This window comes from Lepidothrix coronata, unplaced genomic scaffold (genome assembly GCF_001604755.1).
Source record: "Lepidothrix coronata isolate B3197 unplaced genomic scaffold, Lepidothrix_coronata-1.0 Scaffold170, whole genome shotgun sequence".
NCBI classification, from domain to species: domain Eukaryota; kingdom Metazoa; phylum Chordata; class Aves; order Passeriformes; family Pipridae; genus Lepidothrix; species Lepidothrix coronata.
The window spans coordinates 216,503-240,462 of record NW_016690350.1 but is presented as its reverse complement, the minus strand read 5'-3'; the positions used below and the strand labels follow the sequence as shown (position 1 = coordinate 240,462).

Below are 23,960 nucleotides of genomic sequence, written 5' to 3'. Positions count from 1 at the left end.
GTGGCTTTAGAAAAGCGGATGTGTCCTAAGAATATCTGATCACTTAATGTATAAATTGAAGCCTCTTCCATAATATATATTAATTGCAGATACTTAAGGATTTTAGCATTTTTTTGTAGTGAACCGTTACAGGAGACCAACTGTTTTTGTTAATGCTACTCTGGGAAAGGCGGGGAAGGTTATTGGTCTGTCGTGCAGTAATTTACTCCTCTTTGATATGCAAACGATCCACGGTGAATATAAAAAAATCCTATCAGACTCATTTCACAGTTCTTAACCACTTAGATTCTCTGGAGTCTATCGCCTCATTAGACCAGTGCTCTCCAAAGCTAGCATAATTAAAATCTTTAACAGTTTAGCAAAGTAAAGATGTTTGGCTGATCACGTTGAGATGATTATCTATCCATTGTATTCTAAATGACAAAAATAAATTAAATTTAGACCTTGGCATTTTTTATTATGTGTTTCAAATGAATATAATGCATACTGCCTCTTTTTTTTTTATTTCAGTACCGTAGGTTGGGTGAGGTACATGCCTGCGTGAGCTGCTGCTGTACACTCAGAAAATGGCAGGTTTCCTTAGGATAGCTCCAGTGCTACAACATGGTGAAACAATGAACAGTCATCCAAACGATGAGCTGGAAGCACAGTGATGAGAAACCTCTTTAAAAACACACAGACACTGGCTATTATTATTATTTTTTTTTTCCCCTGAATATTTGAGTGACGTGTCTCTACTGCTAATTTTTTCCCATGGCCTTCTCTGAAGGAGCACTGAAATAGTCTGCTGTGAGAGAAACTTGACTTGTTTGATCATGTCACAAACATCAGCTTTATCCAAAAGCATGATCTCAGCTTGAGCACATGGTTCCCCTTCGGTTTGGCCCACTGGAGTTTGCAGTTTTCTCTTGCATTAGTTCTTGAATGTTGTCTCCTAACCCTGGTGTCCACTTTGGGACATTTAGCAAAATACAATTTTTTATTATTATTTTTTTCTTGAAGCTTATTTTCTGTTTTCGTTTTACTTTTGAATGGCTCATTAGCATTGATCTAAGAAATGACAGTAATAATAGTGTTACTTGTATAGAAAGTTACACAGTTTTTTGGTAGACACATCCATCAATTAAGTGAGCAGTTCGAGAAACCAAAATTAATGAGAAAGATAGGTGTGTTAATGAAATAATCATAGTATAATCAATTTGACTGTTAAAATTTGAAAAGCATTTCAGGGAGACAATATGAATTCATAATTTATGTCTAAAAGTGATTAATAAAAACTGTATTTAATAACAAAGCTATTTGTCATCATTTAAAACTTAAGCACAAAATTAGTCATATTGTGGTTCATGTTGTCATAATAATAAAGCTGAGTATTTTTTTCCCTGAGACCTTCCTTGTTTTTAATAACAGGTTAGAAAGTAGTCACTTTCCTTAAAAAAAAAAAGGAAATGAAAATTGGGGAAAAAGAAAGAAATTGAATTTTTTAGCTGACCACAGAGTAGCCCTTGGCCACCTTTGCTGTCAACCTTGCTGTGAGTGCTGGGGGAATTTCTGCCTGTGTAGGGATTCTGGATATGGGCCTTTTGGTCTAAGAATTGCAAAAAAAATTAATAATTAACATGGTGTTTTGGGTGGGTGTGCTGTTGTATGGATTCCCCCCCCAACCCCCCTGATTTTGCATTACATGAGTGTTGCAGGTGTCACACCAGAGCGTGGCAGAACCGTGCTGTGCTCAGTATTAGCATTTAGTTATTAAAAAAAAAAAAAAAATACATGCGCAAAAACACACACAGGCAAAACTAACACTAGGCTTTGTTTACTGACTCTTTGATTTAATTACTGTTTGAAGACGGCCGAATTAGCTGTTAATTGATTTAATTATCCAATTTGTTTGTTTCAGGCATGATTCCAACAGAACTGCAGCAGCTCTGGAAGGAAGTGACAAGCTCGCACACAGCGGAGGAGGCAGCCAGCAACAACCACAGCAGCCTGGACCTGTCCACCACCTGCGTCTCCTCCTCCGCGCCCTCCAAGACCTCCTTAATCATCAACCCACACGCCTCAACTAATGGACAGCTATCAGTCCACACTCCTAAACGGGAGAGGTAGGTCCCGGGGGGGGGTTTCCACACTGGGCATCTCCAAGCGATGGCGGAACTGGAGCAGTGGCCAACAGCCTTGGCCTCGGTTTTGTCCTTCCACGTCTTGCTCTGTCTGGTGTTGGCGTGGTTGAATAGAGTCTCTACTGGGCAGAATATGCTCCTTTTGTTCACATCTTTATGGCTTGTTAATTGGATCAATGTGGGTACAATTAGCTAATTAGAAGTGCATTGGATAAGCGTATTGGGGGAAGTGTAAAGACTGTAAGCTGGGCAGTATTTTGAGTTTTGCATCGGGGTGATGGTACTCTTGATGTGCTTTGGGTTTGCATGCTGGAGGTGAAGAATAAAATCCGTTGGTCAGTATAGTATTAATTTTTCTGCCAAATTTTGGTGCCCCATCTCATCTAACATGTTTGCATTTTCTTTTTTTACTCTGTATTTACCTGCTTTCATGAGACAGGGTAGGCTTGAGTTCACCAGGTTTCTCTAAAAACAAAGTGGCTCTTTTTGTAATGTGCTGATAAAATTAGCTAACTGGTATTGTTTGGCTTTTAAAAGTGTGAGTTAATTTATACTTGCTTGGCTTGCATTGTTAAAAGAAATGGCTTAAATCAGGGGTTGTCTGTTGATGTGCTTCTCGGCGAGGGCTCTGCTTTATTCCAGAGGATGCTTTATTGCAGGTTTGTTTCTGTACACCCCCAGATTTCACTGAGGCGTGTCTAACAATGTAACTTTTGCTTACAGTGAGATAGACAGGCCCAGGCGTTGGGGCCGTGGGTGCCAGTGTTGGCTGCAGCCTCAGCGTCACTGCTGGAGGAGGAGGAGGAGGAGGAGAGGAAGGGTCTCGAGGAGTGGGCGCAATGGAGAGGACAGTGCTCCTTTGCATTCAGGAGAGTCCCTTTGCCCATCTAGAAATGTTATAGCAGACACCAGCGAAAGCTGGATTTTATGGAAACTGATGGCTTTGTCTTTCCATCCTCCTTTCATTCATTAGAAAGAGGATAATGGAATTTTTAAGCCATAGAGTTTGTATTTCTGGTGGTCTGAGAGTAGATTGATAGGGAAGCTGTATAAATACCTCTTACATCTTTCTGATATTAAGAAAATGGTGCTGTTGGGAATAGATAGATTTTAAGGGAGAGCACACCCACTGTTGGAAGAACTGCTGTGTGTGTAAGGCATCATTTATATACCCATTGAAAGGATGTGGGGGAACCTCAGTGAATACATTTATAATGCATGTAAATGCCAAGGACGTGGTTTTCATGAAGACTTACATGGGATACTAAAAACAATTTGATGTTTATTAAACAATTAAATTCCCCTTTTGCTGCATGTAGAGCTGAACAAGATGGGTTTATGAGTTTTCAGTAAATTTTTTATTCGTGTTTTTCTTACTGAGTATATAAAATAAAACCCCATGTAGTGAGATGGATGTTATTTCAGTGAGTAGAGGCACATGCTGTCTGCTAATGGCAGTCTAACCCAGGAAACAGATTCAGTTCAGTTTGCAGTGGAGTGGAAATACAGGAATCTGTTCCAGAGAAAGAGTTTTCTCTGTGTATACTGTTGAGCAGAACTGGAAATCCATGTGTCTGAGTCCTGTAATTGTGGTCTGGAGACAGTTGGGATCTGCAGACAAGGTGATACATATGTTTTTATTAGTAAAGTTCCAGATTAATTAGGAAGGCATAAACATGCCATGGTGTTGTTTGAGATTGTCTTAGTTTAGAAGACTTAAAATCCTCAGTGCCTGAATCAATAGCTGTATTGTTAAGCTTGCTGCATACTTTTCTTGCATATCTGTTGAGTTCTCTGCAATATCAAAATACGAAAATAGATATGTTTAGGAATACAAATAAGAGAGCTACAGGCTTTGCTTTATCCTGCCTGTGTTTGGTACATGGAGGGTTTACACCATCCATTTGCTGCAGTGATTGAATTACATCTTTATCCATAAGTAGAGCGGGAGACTACAGACAGGAGAAATGCCTCCTGATGCACTTAAGGGTTTTGTTGCAGTCTCATCAGGCACTGTGGTGCCTGCCTGGATTTCATGTGACACAGAAACTCCTTGGTGAGATATTCTGCACCGGTTTCCTTTCTGAAAGGGTGTTTATCTATAGGCAGGGAGTTTGGGGTGGGGAGTGAGCAGAGAGGGAAGAGTTGCTGTGCTCTGCTATCAGATGTATATTTGAAAGCTCACAAGAGGGGAAATTTTAGTGCACTTAAAAAAGATAGAGCGCAGCCACAAAGCAGGGTTTTGGTAACTTTTTGATTGCCGAGATTAAGACTAGAAAAAAATCATGGGGCTGATGGGAGCTTGAGTTTGCTGTACTTACAGTGAAATCCATGTATGATCTTGTACCCACCTGGCTCAGCAGAACAAATACAAGGAGACTGGGAGGTGCTCCCTAGTCCAGGCTCAGGTCAGATGGATCTGTGGGAAGGGCTCGCAAGAGAGGTATCAGCCCTTCTGCCTCTCATCACACAAGTCACAGCTCGGCTAGGCCAGGGCAGGTTTTTAGGTTGTGGCTTCCTCCCCTCATTTCTGCACCTTCTGTGCAAGTGGCTGTTAGCTCTGGTTTGATACAACCAAGAGCTATTTATTTAGATTTAACCAACAATAAAAAGCACATAGTAAAAACTGTAAGTGTCCTAACAGTTAAACACAGCCCTATCATAACGACTGCCCAGCAGCAATAAATAATCACATACAGGTAACATTAACTTTTAGGGTGTGCTGTAAAGCTGTTTTCAACCCCTTCCTCTTGGGCTTTTGAGAAGGACTGGGCAGCAGGAGGCAAGTTGCTTATGTGGGAGTTACTATCATCACTGTCATCTCTGGCACATGTCACTGGGATAGTTCAGGCTGTGCTTTATGGGGTTCCTGATCCCACAGGTCAGGTTGGGAGGCTGCTCGAGACCTGCGAGATGGGAGGCACCTGCATTAGAATCAGCGGGCGAGCGGCAGGTCTGCTGTGTATCTTGGGTAAAAACACATTTTGGTTATAAACAAGGGGTTTAAAATAGCAGGAGAAATAGTCATTGGCTGCTTGGCGTGCCCACGCGTCGCTGTGCCGCGAGCCCAGGCTCAGGGTTGTGCACAGAGAGGCTGCAGTCCTGCTCACGCTGTGGGGGATGCAGCTCTGGTGACACTGGTGACTGTGGGGCTGCTGTGCTTGGAGCCAAAGGACAATGAAAATTCTCCTTTATGACTAAAAAGCAAACAGCGGGTGGGTGGCCGGAGTCACCTGGGACGCTCAAAAAGCAGAAATGCGTTCAAAAGCAGGAGGCATCCTCCCTTCTGGGCAGGGCCCAGGGAGCATTGTGGTGCTGCTCTCGGTTTCTGTGTGCTCTGCAGGGCTTTCATGGGAATGAAACAATTCCAGCTATAAATAATGGGTTAATGCTTTCATTCATTTGGGCTTTAAATGTATATTACATCTATGCTTTTGTCCCACATTTCGCCCAGTTTCTGTAAGTAGCAGCAGCAGCAGCTCTGGGGTTTGGTGCACAGCAATCTGTTAAGGAGATAAATAATCTGCTTTGGCATGACACTCCTACTCTCCTCTTTAATTTGTCTTACACAAGGAAAATTATAATTAAATCATTCAGGGTAAACCCTTGAGTGTAGAGAAGGAAAAAACACACTTTGGTAAAGATTGCCAATAGAGACCAACTTCCCTGTTGTGCCGTGCAGAGACATTTATCAATATTCAGCACTATTAAAGAGAGAACATTTCGTGTGATTTGTGAGGCGGATGCCAAAGCTCAAATCAAGGCTTGTTAAGATCCTTTCCCCATGCAATCATGGGCATTCAGCGTCATTAGAATTCAGCACTGACTGTGTGTTTCATGCTTTGATTTTACTCAGACAATTTAATAATGTTTATTGTGCTGATTATATATATAAATTCACTCAATGCAATAAACATACCTCAGTCATCAGTACCCTAAGGGAAATATTTAGTTATAGATACTTGTATTCACTCAGGATAAGGGAAAGTGAGACCATCAACCAGCATGCAAACCTCTCATCATCTTATCAGCATTTGGGTTTCTTCAGAAACAAGCAGTTTCTCTACACAAGTAAATAAATAAATAACATGAGCCAGTTAAGTACATCTGCTGTGCTTAGAAATGTCAAGGACAGTACCCGCTTTCCATCTCGCTCCACTGCATCTTATTTGGGGGAAACTGGATTATTTTCTTAAAAAGAACAGCAAAACAAGGTGGGTGGATGCCCGGTCACTTCAGGTGACTATTCACTGTATAACCTGGTGAACATTGGGCATCCTGAACCTGCATGCTTGGGAATATTCCCGGTGTGAGTAGGTTTGGGAGAGCAGAACAGTGCAGAATTCGTCACTGCTTTGTAGTGCGCAGAGGTTACTCCGGTTTGGGCTTGAGCTGGGAGGTCTGGTGGTGCTGTGGAGCGGCTGGGCACCTGTGTGCTGGTCCCATCCCCTGGTACCGTCCTGTACTGAGTGCAGCAGAGCCAGGATGGTGGAGGCTGTACACAGACAAAGGAGTTAATTAAGGTTCAGACCTGTTAGTTTAAGAAACACTTGTTTACCAGAGGTAAGGTGAAGAGTTGCAGTTAAAGGCTACATGTCCAAGAGATCTTTTGCCATCTGCCAACAGCCCTATGCTTGGGTCTTGCCCTTACACATAGGCAAGCAGCCATCTCATAGGAAAAATAGATGGGATAAACAAGGGGATTTTAAAATTACTTTTTCTTGCCAGCATAGCAGGAGGAAGGAGTCTGGAGAAAGCTCTGAAGGGAAGTGTGAGGAATGGCACGGCAGACCACTGATCTGCTGGTTAGGCTTAATGCCCCATGTTTCACTGTTGTTATCTTCCATGCCAGCTGATCCTCCATCAAAATCCCAAGGCCCTTAGATGAAGGCATTAGGATTCAGCACAATTAAGAATTACAGACTTCGGTCCATTATTAATGCTCGGGATGAAACAGTTCAGCCTGCAGTCCATATGCTCCCAGGGCCTGATCCTCTCTTGGCCAGCCTCTCTGTGTAGTCCTGGCATTCGTTCTGCACTGGTGCCAGCATCAAATCTGCTCATCCATGTCGGCTCCCCTCAGTTGCTCCCTGCAGTTGATTTTAGCTCATTATACTTTACCCTCAGCAGAGTTGAGTTAGATTAGGTTACCTCAAATCCAGTCTCCTGTAAGCAGTCGGTGTTTCTGGGACCTTTCCTCCCAAAAGGTATTTAGCTGCCTCATGTTCTCAAACTCCTATCACGACCCTTGTGCTGTTACCCACGGTCTGAGCACCTCGGGTGCCTCCATGCAGCTTCCTTGCTGTGGAGCCGGGTTGGAGTCAGAGACTGGAGCCCAGATGCCCAGCTGTGTATCCGATAAACCATCCCTTTCTACACGGCTCCCTCTTCCCATGCACCTCCAGCGGGTGTGATGGCTGTGGGGCTGGTTGGGCTGTTCAGTGACAGTGCCACAGCCAGAGCAGGGCACTGTCCTGGCCATCTCCATTTATTACGTACAGGTACAGCCCAGAATGTCCCAGTGCCTGATCCCTTGGCCCTCGCTCCCCTCTGAGTCACTTCTCTGCGACCAGCTTTGAAAAAACACCAGCCGTGACTCAGACCTGGCATTGCTAATCTCCAGTTTTAAGCCTTATCAAGCATTTTTTATTGTTCGTGCTTCTCAGATGCGGGTGTGGAGCCTCCTTTGCGTCGCCCGCACCCACCGTCTGCCACGGCACTCTTGTGTTCGAGGAACCTTCTGCTAAATCAGTTGTACAGTTACACTCGTTCCTCAGTCTGCCCGGGAGCTCTTTAATCAAATTACGGTTTTCAAGGAATTCCTTCGCTAAACCCTGGAAAATCGCTCCTGGTCTGTTTTATTTGGGTTTTTTTTCCCTGCAAAAGATGCAAAGTTAAGCAGCCTGTGAATATTTGATGCGGCCCTTGGCTGAACGAGGGTGCTGGTTGGATGCTTGGGAAGCTGCTCCGGCGTCAGGGAGCTCCCGCACACCAGCGCTTCACTGCTGTCTGGTCCCATGTAATAACCGTCAGTTGTACAACTCCAAACACTAAGCTAATGTATCAAAAAGCACTTAAAATAGATTGGGTGAGCCTTGGCAGACGCTTAGCAGAACTTTTCCAAATTTTAGCATATGTATTGTTTTATTCCTCCATCTGGCCAACAGATCATTGTTTGATATCTGAGTGCTTTGCATATCTCCTCCCTTTTCTTGCAACTGAGATACTTACACGTGCATTTAATACAGCTTAATGCTATTTTTACATACCAGAGAAATAGCTGATGGCTTTCTGTTAATTGCATGCACTTTGCAGTTAAACTTTTACTAAAACATTCCTGTCTAAATACTTAAAGTCCAATGAAAATTTGTCCTTTTCTTTTATTAGAGGTGTTTATGTACTAGTCTTAAAAAGGGACCTGGTTTTGGTTTACTGCACCATGGATTCCTGTTTCTTTTTATTTCGTCCTGTGTGCAAGTTGTCCTTCCTAAGCATTTGCTTGAAGATCTGACTGTCCTGAATAGCTGAACAGGGACCTAACAAAGAACTGTGTTACTTTTTTATCATACATAACACAGCTTGAGAGTCTAAAGGATACACCCTTGAAAATGCCGTAGAAGTAGAGGAGTTAGGTGACTTTTGTGTGACTGTTTTCTCTGCTGTTCAATAAAAATGGAGCAGTTAGTATGACAGCTGCTATATCACGTTATATTGTACTGCTAAGATATTGAGCAGCATTTGAAGTAAAACTCCACCATTAAGCTGTGTAAACTTTATCCATTTCACTATGGTTTAATGGAAAAAAAATGAGTTTCTCAATAAAATGACATCATTTTTCCCAGGTTGTAATGTTCACTTTACAACTGTTTTTCTTTAATTCAGTTTATTTTACTTTACTTTTTCTTGGCATCCTTTTTTTCTTGCAGTTTGGAGAGGGAGAAATCTCTTTTCACAGAGCAGCTAGGTGCTGCTCAAACCTCTCTTCCCTTCTTTTCCCTTCTCCCCCTCCCTCCACATCTTGCGCTAATCTGGAGCTCTGTTTTTGTCGGGCAGACAGGGTTGTATTTTCGAAGTAGTGAGATGCACACTGAAATTTGGTAATCGGGATTTGTGGCTCTACCTGCTGCACATTGAGGGGTGGGGGAAAGAGGAGGAGGAAGAGCATTGCTTGCTGCTGGAGCGACGTTTGTGGAACGCCATGGGGTGTTTTTCTGTGTAGCTGTTGTTGTTAAGCTGGGAGGACTGTAATTTTTTCTGTGTGATCAGGAAAACGTATGTATATTATAAAATATATTCTTGTCATTAAAAGGATGGTATAAGCCCAGGCAGGGAAACTGCTAATATGTGTTGCAGCTTGTCATTTTGGGCTGCATGAATAAAGAGGTGAACTATTCCTTTGGGAAACGATCTCGGGAACTGAGCAACAGATCCGCTAGCCAGCAAATTCTTCCTAACTGTAATTTTCCTTTTTGTGTATACTCAAAAATAACATCACAATGGGCCCTTAAATACCATTTCATACACAGAGCACAATTTCCACAGCACAGGTGGTGCTAATATAGGACAGTCCCCTAGGCACTTGTCGCCAGGAGTTGTACAGCTTGTTCAGTGTCTGCATCCATATGGCAATCTGTCCCATTCATAGAAAGACATTGTAGCTGTGCCTGTGGGTGCTGTGGTCAATGTAGTGTAAAAAGTAGATTTTAACTCTCGGCAACCTATGTTCTGCTGTTTGTTTTATTGTAGAATCCAATTTATAACGTGGGGGAAGAAAAATCAGCTCAGAGCAAATTCCAGAACAATCTGGCTGGCTGGGGTTTGTGTTTATTCTTGGAGCGCATGGTTAATCAGCAGGTGCACAGCCCCGCGCGCTCTAATGAACAGTTTACAGGAAGTCTTGCTCGGAAGAAACATTTTCCTTGTTGTTTATACTGTGAATTAACTCAGAAGTTGCAAAGCTGTAAACGATGTTAGCTGGCCACGTATGTCGTGCAAGTCTGTTCCATACTTCTCTTTTTTTGGCTTTGCTTCCCACTGTTGCATGGTTTTCCCTGGGTGTGCAGTGCTCAGGAAGGATGCTGAGCCTCTCATGGTGTTTGCCCCTGAAAGGGGCAAATCACAGCAAAGAGGCTCTCTAAAAAAGGAGGGTGAAGCTTTAGTGTTGCCCAGTGGTTCAAATCTAAACACATGAACGTGATTTATGGCTGCTCTGGTATCTATCACTCCAATGCCAAGTGTTGTTCTGTTTTAGTGGGACTATTTGTTATACCTTTTAGTAAACACAAACAAATAGACCGCCTAGCACCTGCAGCAGCATATGATATTTACACTACCTGTATGATTCAGCACGCTTCCCTGGGGAAGCAGGCTTGTGTCCTCTCGATTTTTAGTGCTTTTTTAAACAGCATTCTTCCGAGGGAAAGCCTGTGGCAAAGAGAATGCAATGTTTTAACTGTATTTCTCCCTTGGAGTCATTATTTATCTTAATTATATTTTTATAAACATTTCCCCGAGGGCACTCTGCTGCTGCCACGGTGGTGTGGGGTGGGCAAAGGCCCCCCCAGTGAGCTGCCAGGCTGTGTGTGATGTGACAGTCACCTTCTGCGCAGGTTTTGTTGTGCCTGTGGGACAGGGGTGAAAAATACTGACGTGAATAATCCCTGTTAATCATATTTGTTGACGTATCACCGGTTTATATAAGAGTGGAAGACTTGCCTCAACTCTAAATGGAACAGAATAGAATTTTGTTGAACAAGAATAGATCTTGTTTCTCAGTGTTTTCTTTTACTATAAATTTAAATGTTACAACAGAATATAAATTACAGTAAAATAAGGTTGGCAAACAGGATCTTTGTACAAAGTATGTATGTACGTTGGTAATTTTACACCTCGGTCTCTCTGAAGTCCAAGGTCTAATCCTGTGTTTTTAAACTTGTGTGTGTTCTTAAAAGCGCTGCTGAATCAGGGCCAAAGCTTTCCCATTGCCACCTCCCTCTGCCATGCGAATTGGGTGTGTAAGAGGGATGGGATTGCTGTGCTGAAAGTCAGTGTAAAAAATAACAAACTGAAAAAAAACCCAGAACACCCCCCCAACCTCCAAAACCCATGAAAGTGGTTGGATCACATTTTTTTCCTAATTAAACTAAGATACTGAATCAATCCGTTTTCATCTGAATAAATTAGGAGACTGTTCAGAGAGGAATAAAATGAGATTTAGCAGGGATAAGTAGAAAGTAGCCCTGCTAGGAAATCAGAATTCCAAACTGCGGGTTTGACATGACACGTCAGCTGCTCAGCATCGGTTGTGTGGGAAATGGCTGAGGCATAATCGGGGTTGAGAAATTAAGGTGGGACACTCTGTGCCATGTCTTAGTTAAAAAGGTAAATGCAGTCATGGGAGGCATAAACATGCATGTTGCATCTGAGTCCTTGTTTTTTTTTTCCTGTTCTACTTTATGCAGAACCAGTTAAACCACATTGAGTGTGATGTACAATTGGCCCCTCTCTTGCAGAAAGGATAAAGAGAAACTGGAGCAAATATAGAGGAGAGCAGCTAGGATGATAAAGGAGTTGGAGGGAATAGGCTATGAAGACAGATTAAAGGGAATTAAAGATCTACACCCTGGAAAAATAGAGGCTCTAGGAGGATGTGATTATGGTATGTAAGTACATGAAGTGATGCTACAAAGAAGAAGAGGGAAAAAATTGTTCTCATTAGTTAGCAGTGCTGGAATTTAAAATCCAGCATTTCAAATCGTGTGCGTCTGGGTATATTTGATGTACTTTTCACTACAGTACCTAAGCACAGGGTTGAAATAAAAAAATAAGAGTTTTAAATCATAGAGAAACTCGTTAATTCAAGTGCAGGAATGGAACTTGCATCTGAAATAAGTGGTGGATTTTTGGCAATGGGCATTTCTTTTAAATGCTCTAGAAATACATTTTAATTCCTCCAAGGAAGGGATGTAGGGCAGTGACTGTCCTGGAAGAGGGGCTGCCACTGGAAGGAGGATGTAGTAGTGTTAGAGTGCTGGAGGGTCATAACGTTGATTAATAATCCAAACCATCAGTGCACAGATCAAAACCAGAAGACGATGCGTATAATTACCCAGTCAGGTTCTGCTCTTTGCAGTGGGGAGGGGGATGAAAAAGAAGAGGAATGTTAGCCAGATTTTGTCTTAGTCTTGCTGCAAATGCTCCAGCACACTCCTTGCAAACCAGGAATTTAGGGAATAGTACCACAAGAGGCATAAATGGAGGGCAGTGATTCAGGGTGCACAGCTGGCCTTGTGTTACAACAGCACTGCTGTTTTCTTTCTTATGCTACAGGAGTACATAAGTTAGTGCACACTGATTAGAAGAGAGGATTTCAGCCTGTGGGCTGCAGTTTTAACCTGATTTGTCTTAAATTGGTGTAGTCATTTAAAATGTAATATACCACTCCTGTTACTTCCAATAGGACTTGATGTAAAACATGAGCTTCTTCTTCTCCTAGGTCTGGATGTGGACTAAAGTAGTGAGGAAGAGGAGAAATGTATCTCTTAAAAGCATCCAGAAATTTGCAAGCCAGTTCTAGAAAGAGCTGTCAGTGACCACACACATCAAATGCCACCTCTCCGGAAAGTCCACAGCCTTCTTCTAAGCTTTATTCAGACAATTCTCTGTTCAGATCACATACTTGTTTCCTGGGCATTTCCTGAGGCTTGGACAGGAGCATGAATATCTAGAAATAGTTCATTTTGATATATGGCTTAACACTTTAGTTGTTTCGTTGGGGTTTTAATTTTTTTTTAATTATTAGGTATGTTTTAAATTCACAATTTAGAGAGGAAAGAGGCACTAAGCCACTGTAGTAAGAGTTCGGAGGGATTTGCACCAGTGCAGCTTCTCTGCAAAACACATCTTTATTCAATTGATTTTGTCATGAAGGCAGGAACTTGCATTCGAGTACAGTTGGTACAAGAATTTAATCATTACTGCTTCTGTTTCGATTTTAAATCAAATATAGCAAGTGTTTCTGACTCAGAAAATCATGATTTTTTTTTTAGCAACTTAATTCTGTCAGTGCTTTAGAGCTCACTGGGCAATCACAAATATGGGAGAGCCATGGTGGTTTCCAGTCGTGTGTCTCCTTCTGTACAGGACCAAAATTGCGGCATTTTGCCTTAATGGGTGTGCCATCCACATCAGAGCGAGGGGGAATGTGGTGTGAGACAGAGCCCCAGGCTCTTGCCTGGACTGTACATGGACATCGGTTTCATGGCAGCTGGCAAAGATGAGGTCACTTCCCATTGCCCCTGAGAAATAAAATAAAAGAGCAGTTCTGCACTTTCTTAGGGTGCTGTGCTCAAACTCCTTCCAGGAGGAAAGCAGGAGACATGGTATTGATTTGTCAGCATGCAGGTGGCTCAGGCATGTTCTCTGCACCATTAGAACATGAGCAGATGCTTCATAACTGTAACAGAAAATCAAGAGTGCTTCTCTGCATCACTGACTTCCCCCAGTGTTTTGGCAAAGATCATTGGCCCAAGCAGATGTGAAAGAGGGAGAGTGCAGTATGAAGTATGTCAGCATCATGAATATTTAAAATATGGCCCACTGCGTGGCAGAAGTACCAATACTGAAGCCTCTGCTTAGCTTGTTTTTATGTCCACCCATGACTTTTTAGCCAGCGTGTACAAGTGCGGTACCCAGTTCCACGTGGTTAGTGAGTGTGATTTGAATTAAACCCTACAGCACAGGGGGCTTTCATGCTGGGGCTTTGGTCACTGCTTTCCCCAATACCCACCGTGTTCCCGTCTCTCTTTGGGGTGTACTGTCATTTTTACTCTCCGTCAGGTCTTTGCTGTCTGTGGCTTCTTTGTCCCCTTGCTTTTGTGTCTCAGTGTGGGTCTTCAAGGATGCTGTAGCACAGCAGGTGTATTCCAAAAGATGAATGGCTGGTGTGTGCAAGTACCAGCTTCAGCAACCATCCCAGTAGGATTAGGTGGTGAAATTGCTTCCAGACCCTCTGGAGATCCTTGGGGTTATGAAGCAACATAGGGTGAAGGAGGAGGAGGTAAATTTTCCTCTCCTTTATCCAGCAAACCCAGAGAAGCTGTGGAGGTGCCTGCCCCTTCTCCCCTCCCATCCGTACTGGAAACAGGGCTGGAGGCAGCAGAAAATGAGTGGACATTTATGCAGTTTTTAGCTTCCCACATGGGTTTTGTTACTCTGTCATATGTCACGAGTAAGATGACTTATGCAAGACATTTCACTTGCCAGGGTGTTCTTTGCTGTATTTTGATGTAAAAATGCTGCACTATTGCATTATTTGGAAGTATTTTTTATGCAAATACCTTACGAAGAGGAGAAAACCCCACATAGTCTTGATTTTTACATCATTTATTCCTTCACTACTTTGAAAATCATGTCTTGTTATAAAATCATTTCCACTAACTAGTGTTGCATCACCAGTACCCAACCATGAATATGCGTTCCTAGGAAGGAGAGGGTGACAGAAACAAACACCTACTCTAATGTGTCATTAGAAATCAAACAGACCTAAAACTTGCTTCTGCTTGCCAATGCTCAGATCTTCTAAAAGTCTGTCTCCGGCAGCGAGACCAGGGATGGATCCAGATTACAGAAGCTGTGCTTGCATGCGGGCAAAATATCAGTGAACAATTTCAGATCATAGGTTTGCATTGTGCCCACAAAGCTGTTTGTTTATGTACTGGATTAAAATCTTCTTTTTCCACCTCTATTTGCTCAAACAAAGTGAGTACTTAGATCAGTTAAACAGAGTTCTCCATTCATTCCCACTGGCTGTATCCTTTGTGCGTTACATCCGCTTCTGTATAAACTCGCTCTTTGTTTTGTTTTGAGGTGCTTCTTCAGGCTCTATCAGGGAACAAGTGGCAATCTATAATATCTTCAAAAGTGGGATGGATAAAATAGCAGTAATCTGATACTGACACATAAAGGTCACCGAAAGGCACTGCTGAAACCCCCCCTCCCGAGCAGGATGGGAGTCGCTGCCTGCGGAGGGGGCCGACGTTTGTCTTTCAGTACTGAAGGGTTTTTTTCTCTTTGAAATGTCTTATTTTTGTAAGTTGAAGTAGTTCCTCTGCTCGGTTGAATGGCAGTGGAAGCTCTGTGTAGGTGTTAAGCATGTTACGCGTAGCGTCGTGTTAGCAAAGTGACCTTTTAAGTTCCCGTTTACAGTCAGCACTAGTCTTTATGGTTATTGACAGCACGAGGCTTTGACATCCTGAGCATCATTTATGGTTTGATATTGTCTTGGTCATTCCATCATTTTGTTTGGACACAATACCAGGGTATCATGTCCTACATGGTTTGTCTTGTCTTGTGCAAGTTCCCTGGAAAGAAAAGAGATTTGCACTTGGATTTAAAAAATAAATACAAATCTCGGTAGGACTCTTTCCGTTGACTTGGCCATGGCCTTTAGGCTCTCACAGAGAAACTTTAAAAAAACCCTGCTGGGGGTTTAAGCCATGTGACTCCTGTTGATATTATAATGAGATTTACAGTGCTTAAACCCCACGGGGGACTGACTCCTTACTTGGTGTCACACGGCGTTCCTGCAGCCGTCCTGGGGTGGGTAACGTGTGGGGGAAATTCAAACACTGCCTTTTTTTTTTTTTTTCTGGATTCTACCAAACACACTGAAATTGTAAGTCTCACATGTAGTCTTCATGGAATTTAATGGAGTGTTAACATGAAAGCCTGCTTTCTCACCCTTTGCCGTATCCAGGTATGGAAACAGATGATAGAACCCATTATCTTCCGATTTTTTCTGATGTGTACGGAGGATGTTTGACCATATGCCTGTCTGGCTTGGGTGGATGGTGTTCCTTCAGCCATCTTCCCTCTTTCTCAGCTGAGGAAAAGTGTGGTGTAGCATTTTTCTAATTTCCTTGCAAGGAATGCATCGGTCCCTTTGTTCTTTTAAAAACTTTACAGAGATTCTCCAGATCTGAATGCTTTTTAAAAGACTGGTAAGTTAAACCAGTGTAATGTTCCTGTATAGAACAAGGCTTTTGTAAGGCTCTTCACATGCAGTTGTTTTTTTAGGAAATTAACTTGCACATACATATATTTATGCTTGAAGAACTATTTGTAAACAACAAAAAATAAGATATTAATGAAATAATGAATTAGATTCATGTAAAACTCTTAATACCTTTTCCAGTCAGTAAAGTTGTTTTTTTTTTTTTAATTAAAATAATTTTTAAAACCACCTTCAATAATGTTCAGATTCTCATTGGGTCTAAAGTGAAAAGTGGCAGAATCTGGGAAAGAATTTCTCTTTTGACTTCTTTGCACTTGGGATGACATCTCAGGAGGGTTCAGTGTTCTTGCTACCCAGTGCATCAGAAATAATGTAGGAACACAAGTTTTGGTAGAGTGCACAGGCAGATAAAATTACAAAAGAAAAATAAACAGCATTTCCACGTGTGTAAAGGTAAAATGGCAAAAAGTAGGCTTTTATCCACAACGTTACCTGTGATCCAGGATAAAATAAGTCATAAAAGCCACACCTAGATGCTGGTATGTGCTCATATCCTTTGTGTATGTTTGAAGTTCATAATACAGCACAGACATACCGTAGCAGAAAGATTTGATATGAAAAATAGATACGTGTGTGAGCATAAAATAGAGACTTCAATATTATTTTGACATTTTAGTTTTAAAGTCATCTAAGGTTATGGAAATCGTTGCAGAAAATAATTCCTTTCCTTAAGAAGTTTCCATGCAGAAGTTGAATAAAGAAGATATTTTAGAATATGGTTCATCAGTTAGTGCAACAGATACATTTCCCTGAGCACCACATGGCCCGGATCAAAGCGTCTCATGACTTGGATCAGTGCAGCCAAATCATTACGTATTGATTGGAATCCCGCTGAAGGATTAACCCCTTAGTGCTCATAGGAATTTTTTTCTTTAACCCTGGGTTCAGTAGTTGGGAGGCTCTGTGACGTTCCTGCCAAATCTCAGCAAGGTTAATAGCCCCCACTAACCGCTCGTACTGAGGAACCCTTTGACTGCATGGTTCCTGTTTTTTATGGCGAATTTTGCATTTGAAAATACGTCTTGTGTCTTTCTTGGGATATAGGGGGGCTGTACTTGTGCAATGAAACAGCCTGTAAGAGAGGGAAAAAAAAAAACCACCAGAAAAAAACGCCAATCCAGTAAATAAATAACGTGGTGGGAAAGCTAAGGCTGAAAACTTGATGCTTTTCCTCTTTCTTTAATGATGAGGAAAACCTCAGGTCCAGCTGTATTGTGCTGTAAGGATACAGTGCTGTATGGAGATGACTTCTCTTCCTGATGAAGTTGAATTGTAAAAATGCAATGTTCATAAATTTCTTAGCAAAATACCAAGTACGATATTAAGCAGGTTTGTCAAATGATTTCTCCCATGTCCGTGTTAATTTAAATTCTTTACAAAGCTTTTAATTAATGAATGAAATGTAGGAGGGATAGCTAAGTAAGAATGACACGTTTCACACTGCAAATGGTGTTTGATTCTGTTTGGAAAAACCATGGGCAGAGTCAGGCAGGTACCGTGAGATGTTAGGGATGTTTCAGGATCTGTTGTTTGCTGCTCTTTGAGAGTCTTTGTGAAGATGAATTGTGACGGTACCTCCAGTTATACCACTTTTTCTCTTTCTCTCCCCCAGTTTATCCCACGAGGAGCACTCACACAGCCATCCGCTCTACGGACACGGCGTATGCAAGTGGCCGGGCTGTGAAGCAGTATGTGAAGACTTCCAGTCGTTTCTAAAGTAAGGATGGTTTTATTGGCGCTTGCATTGTACAGGAAGCATGCCCTGAAATTTTGTGTGCTGTCACTCACCCTGGGCCTGATGCAAAGCCCATTGAAGTCAACAGAGAGCTCCTTTTCACTTCAGTGGCTTTTGGATCAGGCTCAAGAACGTTTTAACAGGGGATAGTAAATTAGCCCCATGGGGAAGTTATGGTCTTGCTCAGTGTGTTACTATAAAATAGTGTTTGCAGTTCCGCAGCTTTTCTTTTTATTTTATTTAAATAACTTTTAAGTTGCAGTATCGATCATGTAAACAATACAACCTTGATTTAACCTTGATTTCACTTTAATTTAGAAGTCTAGTCTTAAATTAACTCCATAATTGAACAGAGGATTGCAGAACATCACGTGAAATTTAATTTATGTCAAATAAGTAACTAATGAACAAAGTCTACACTACTAAAAATAAACTATAATTATATTAATTGGGCCCCTGCAGTTTGCTGCAGACCTTTTCCTTGCTGCCAAAGAACACAGTTTTACACGTTGCATAAACAGTGCATTATGGACTAGGCCATGGCAGTGCATGCATCCCAATGTGGGGAAGGACCCCAGAGCTCTAATAGCTTACACATGGCTGCTCCACAGCTAAACCATCAGCCTCACCCCTCCAAGCTGGAGCAGAGACTGTTCCATCACAAAAGAGTTCTCTGTCTGGGTAAGACACCAGGTAAACACACATTTTGGGTGCAACCAGGTTCTCGAAGGTTCGGTCACTGATCTTTTCTCAAGTACTATGGCTGGTCAGTTGTAAGATGACCAAAGACCAACCACCCAGGCAATGTTTATGATTTAAATTCACAAAGGAACAAATCCTGCTCCCATTTAGAGTAGTCATTTCGTGGAATCAGTCCACGTAAACATACGGGATTCTTCAGATTGAATAAGTAGATTTAGTCCCAAAAGGTTCAGCTGTACCTGTCCTTTCTGGGGTGGTTTCCTGGATTTTTATGTGATGGAGGGAAGGGTGACAGCAAGCAGAGGATGTTTGTCGGGTGATGTTATATGATCCAGATAGGGCTTTGCTCTCAGAACAGAATGAACCAGTTCTGATTCCGCTGGCAAAACCCTCCTTAGTTGGAGCAGCACTGGTCCTGCTATAAACATATGGTACAAGTAAGGAATGGTACAGTGATGAGAAGGTTCTTGTTACAAGAAGGTTACGAAATAAGAAGGTGCTAGTCATAGATTTCCATGAAGAGTGGCCTCTTTCCTTGTAATTCATCCTGTTGCTCACTTAAGTGAAATAAACGCTAATCTTGCCATACTTGCCAGCTCATTCATGTTCATATGCCATACTATAGCATTTAGACCTTTAAAACAATTCTCATTTTTATTGCTGTTAGTGCAAGGGAAAGGTGCTGTGGTAGCCTGAGATACCAGAATAACGTGTTGTCACATCTGGTCAGACTAGGCCTCCTTTGCTGCCTGTGCTAGTCCTGTGTTCCAGATGAGAGCTGTTGTTTCAGCAAGATTACAGAGCAATGGGCTGATTGACATGGCCATGCACATAAAACACAACCCTTAAGTCACAGAGCATGGGTTGAAGCAAGGCTGGTTCTTATGTGGTGTTTTGGAGATGTTTCAGTAAGTAGGCCCAGTCCACCAGTTCACCTGGAGGAGATACTTGGAGCAGTCAATACTTAGGAATAACCTGGAAACTGTTGCTGGCCCAGGCTGGACTTCGGTTCTGTCAGTTCTGGTTCTTCAGTCACTCACTTATCATCAGTCTTTTCTTCCCCATCGAAACCATACAACAGAAGTATTCTGTGTGAGTTTCTTGAACCCGTTGGCTCATGTTAATTTTCTCATTATCCAAATTCTAGAGTGTCCAGACAAAGTCTTATTGTTCCAAGAGATATTTAATCCAGAACAAATGCAGAAATGAACGTCCATGAGCAGTGTATTGACACTGTTAGGAAGTGAGTGTTGCTTCATAAAATGATAGCGTAGCCTTCCATGTCTCCCGTGGAGCGGCCTTAAAGTTATGTTGCCATTTACCAGAATTTATTACTCAGTGAAAAGATAACAGGTAGATGCTTGAAGTTTCTTTCTGATACTTGAATAATCCGTGAAGCTCTTTTGACGGTCCCCTCAAGAGAAAAGCTCTTGTTTACCAAGTGAAATACAGCCCGTGTATCAATTGAGCATTGCTTAATTTCACTTACCTTGGTGAAAAGGCAGAGAGAAGTTGTATGTGGAATGAAAGCCCTGTATGCCAATAAAGTGATTCTTCAGTTAAAGGAGAAAAAAGGACTCGCAGGTCTAAAACATGGTTCATTTCTTTTCCTCCTGAGGAAGAAATATCATAACTGTTGGTAAATCAAAACCAGAGATTTGACACTCTTCTGTGATCGTTCTGTAGTGTTTGTTCCCAAGGTGAGGTACACCACAGGGCCCTTGATTTCAAAGATAAATACTGTACAAATAACGATCCTAGTTGTCTTTCACTCACAGCCAACAGGAGGATGCTTATCAGAACCAGCAGATACACGGGCTATTGTGTGCATTTATTTCCCTATTCCTTTTTGAAATAAGTTGCAGTTTTAGCATCGTTGTGTTGTGGGTTTTCTTTTTTTTTTAATCCATCAACCATTGGTTATCATGTGATGTGGTATCAGTTAGAGCTAACTGATAGCAGCAGGGGCTGCTGCTCTGCCTAATGAAACAGCAGCACCCTGCATGCTCCAGAATACTCCCTGAGCCTAAAAACAAAAACAAGTCCAGTCTCACGGCAGTGACCCCGTGGCCTCTGCCAAGCTGCAGGGAGCAAGGTGAGGGCTGGAGGGTGCACACGTGTCTGGCGTGTTAACCAGGGCCTGTCTCGCAGGCAGCAGCGAAAGGAGCAATTAGTAGCACAGAGCGACTTTCCTTCAAAATTGACTATATCCTTGATTTCATTTGCATGTGTTTAAAGACCGTTGCAGATAGAAATAGATACCCCTTATACAGCAAGTTGTTCAGGAAATCCCTGCTGGAGGGAGGGTGGTTTATTCAGCAGAGTATCCAGGGCAAAAAATGAAGGAGAAGGCTGATTAGGATTTTATCCCTCCACACTTCTAATTTTTATTTTTTAATTTGATTGTGCGTTAGATGTGCTTAATACTGACTGTACCATTTTTAAATCAAATATATTCTTTAAAAGAAGGACACAGACCTTTGGAGAGATCTGGCAGTCCTGCGTTGCAGTGATGCTGGTAATCTGCTTCATGTGCATTTAACTTTGATGAAACGAAGGGGAGTTTATGTGAAAGAAACTACTAAGTGCACTCTGTAATGTTTTCACAAGTGTTTTTATCATGGTAACATCTTGTTTACTTTAGTTGCCTGCCTAAAACTACTTGGAACATGTTAAGAAAACATTTCGAGAAAGCTTCTACAAAGAGGCTTTTGTTTAGCAGCAACTGTGAGACTGCTCAGCTCACAAAGGTGTTAACTTTCAACCCCTTAAGCACTTCCACATGAAATTCCAGCAACTATGTTTGTGGTTTTGGAAAAACAAAGTGTATATTAAAGAAACCAGGTATATGCTAATACATGTTGAAGTAGGCCGGAAATCGTAAATTGTTTCAAAGGCATTAATTGCGCTCGTTTGCATGGCAGAGCGTTCTGCAGTGAAATCATCCGCACGGCGCAGACCTTTTAATCAAACGGGTAGTGAGGGCAGGGGAAAGGCTGGGCTGGAGGTGGGTTTTTTTAGATTTTTTTAACTCACGGCAGGGCCGGCTGGGCTCTCCCCGGCAGTGGAGCGCCGATGGGGAGGGGGATGATGCTGAGGATGCTGCGCGGGGATGCGGCACCGGTCCTGTCCCGTGCGAGGGGACCCACTCGCCCCCCGGGGATGCTCCTCACAACCAGCTGATTCTCCGAGCCCGCCACGTATTGGGAAGTTGCCGTTCAAATGTCGGCGTTCCCGTTTCTTTTACAGCCTCCCGATTAACCCCCGTGACAGGGCAGGGGGGTTCGGGACCCCCGCGGCGGCGGCGGCGGAGGCCGGGGTGGCCCAAATCCCACAGTGCCCTCTAGTGCTCCCGGGAATGCTGCTGGCGGGAGAGGCACCGGAGAGCATTCCCGGGAGCAGCATCCCCGGGAGAGCCCCGGTCCCTCCCCTCTAGAGCTGGGGAAGCAGCAGACCAGCTCATACTAACCCCTTAATTTTTTTATTTCATTATTTTTAAACTATTTATTTCATTATTTTAATTTTCATTTTTATTTTTTATTATTTTAATTTTTATCCTATTATTTTAATTCTGTTACGAGTTTTGTTATGGGGTTTTTTTGTGCATTTACCCTTTATTGTCATTATTCTATTTTTGTTTACTTTCTTACTTTAACTTATTTCTATTTGATTTTCATACACGCTTGCACACACACACACACACACACACACAGAGATATATATGAAATACTTTTTCTCATGGCTTATACGTAGTGAGGCACATTGCCTTGCATTATCCCCTTTTTTCTCTCTTAAAGGTGCACTTAGTTTATGTTTCCCATTATAATTTCCGGTGTGTAATCAGAAAGCGTTCCTTAAGAGACAAGGATCATCTTTGTTTCATACTTTTATTGACACTGTCTACTGTATTACTGCTATGTCTAAATGGTAAAATTTATTATTAGCAATAGTGTCACAAAAGTCTGAGACAGCGATTTTCCTTTCAATAAAAGTAGTTAAAAACCTTTTAGAAAATCCATAATTTTGATTGCTGGTACTTCATAAATGTATAACTGGTACTTTTTAGCTGTCTCTTTAGGGAAAAATGAGTTTTATCACCTGCAGTACCTGGGTTAATGAAATTGTGTGTTGGAATTTAGCCAGAATGAAAGATGAGATCATTCGGTGGCACTAATATTGGCAACAGGTCTCATAAAAAGGTTTGACTCTTTTTAGAGAATTATCATTAGGGCTTTTTCTTTTTTTGAGGATGGGGGAGAGATTCAAGTTATTTGTCATTTTTGAAGTTTCTGTGGTCCGAAGATTTTCATCTGCTGTAATATCCCAAACACAGTGACCTAAAAGCCTCCACCAAGGCCAAGAGAAACACAACAGTGTCCATCAGTGCCTAGTAAAGGAATTTAGTTGCTTCAGATTTCAGCTCCAGTTCCTGTTTCAGCCCTTTAAAAATCACGACTCTCAGCTCAAATCTGAAATAACGCTGCTCCTTTCTCATGGTCCTCCGTGTTTGATTGTTTGTGGATATTAGCTGTCCAGGAAATCCCATACTTAGAGATATAAATCCAAAATGATCTTGTTTTTCCGCAGCCAGCCCAGGATGTATTAGACAGTTATGATGATTTGTTAATTTTTGTGACCTGTATTTATTTTATGTGTGCCGTGTGCTTTTTTAAAGGAGGGAATCAGCTGTCGAAATAGGCTACTTTTGTCAAAAGGGAGGCTCTTGACTCCTGCCTTTTAAGCCTTTGCTTTCTTTACTTTTGGAGGATTCTGTGTGTGCACCTCCATATGGTGGTAAACAAGGGCTGCATTGTGCCCTGACATATAAGCTTAAACCCAACCCTGTTATTGAAGAATCTTTTGAGATGTGTGAGCTGGGATTCTTGAAGGGCTGTCAGCCTTGGGTGTCGGTTTGAAATGTGCCTTGAATGTATAACTCTGCTTTCATTTTAATAGTGCAATATTTTTTTTTCTAATGTAATATTAATCGTCACCCATTTGTAGTGAAATTTCTTCCTCGTGTCTTGATGGAAAATAATTAGATTAAGTGTATTAAACGAGAGAAGGTTAAAAAGAAAACTGGATAGAGATATCCTGAAAACAAATAATAAACCCGCACTTTTACCTGCGATTCCGTTACATCCTCCGGAATAGGATTTATTTAGACCCACTGCTGCTTCTGCACTTACTTTCAAGATGCTGTGTAGGAGACGCTGCCAGTTTTTGATGTCTCAACTTGTGATGGTTACACGGATAATAGAAACCAGTGCAGCCTACCGAATTTTTTTTTTTAAAAGAAAAATCCTAATTAAAACCCAGTGCTGCA

At 42.0% G+C, this 23,960-nt stretch overlaps 1 protein-coding gene across 27 annotated transcripts in view; it reads left to right on the top strand.

The window, feature by feature from the left end:
• The window catches only part of FOXP1 (forkhead box P1), a 382,197-nt gene that overhangs the window by 317,545 nt on the left and 40,692 nt on the right, over positions 1-23,960 (top strand). For all 27 annotated transcript variants that reach the window (XM_017829858.1, XM_017829853.1, XM_017829855.1 and 24 more), the window contains 2 exons: positions 1,901-2,105; positions 17,810-17,914. In XM_017829858.1, the coding sequence (XP_017685347.1) occupies positions 1,901-2,105; positions 17,810-17,914 (310 nt within the window). The remainder of the gene's footprint in view (positions 1-1,900; positions 2,106-17,809; positions 17,915-23,960) is intronic.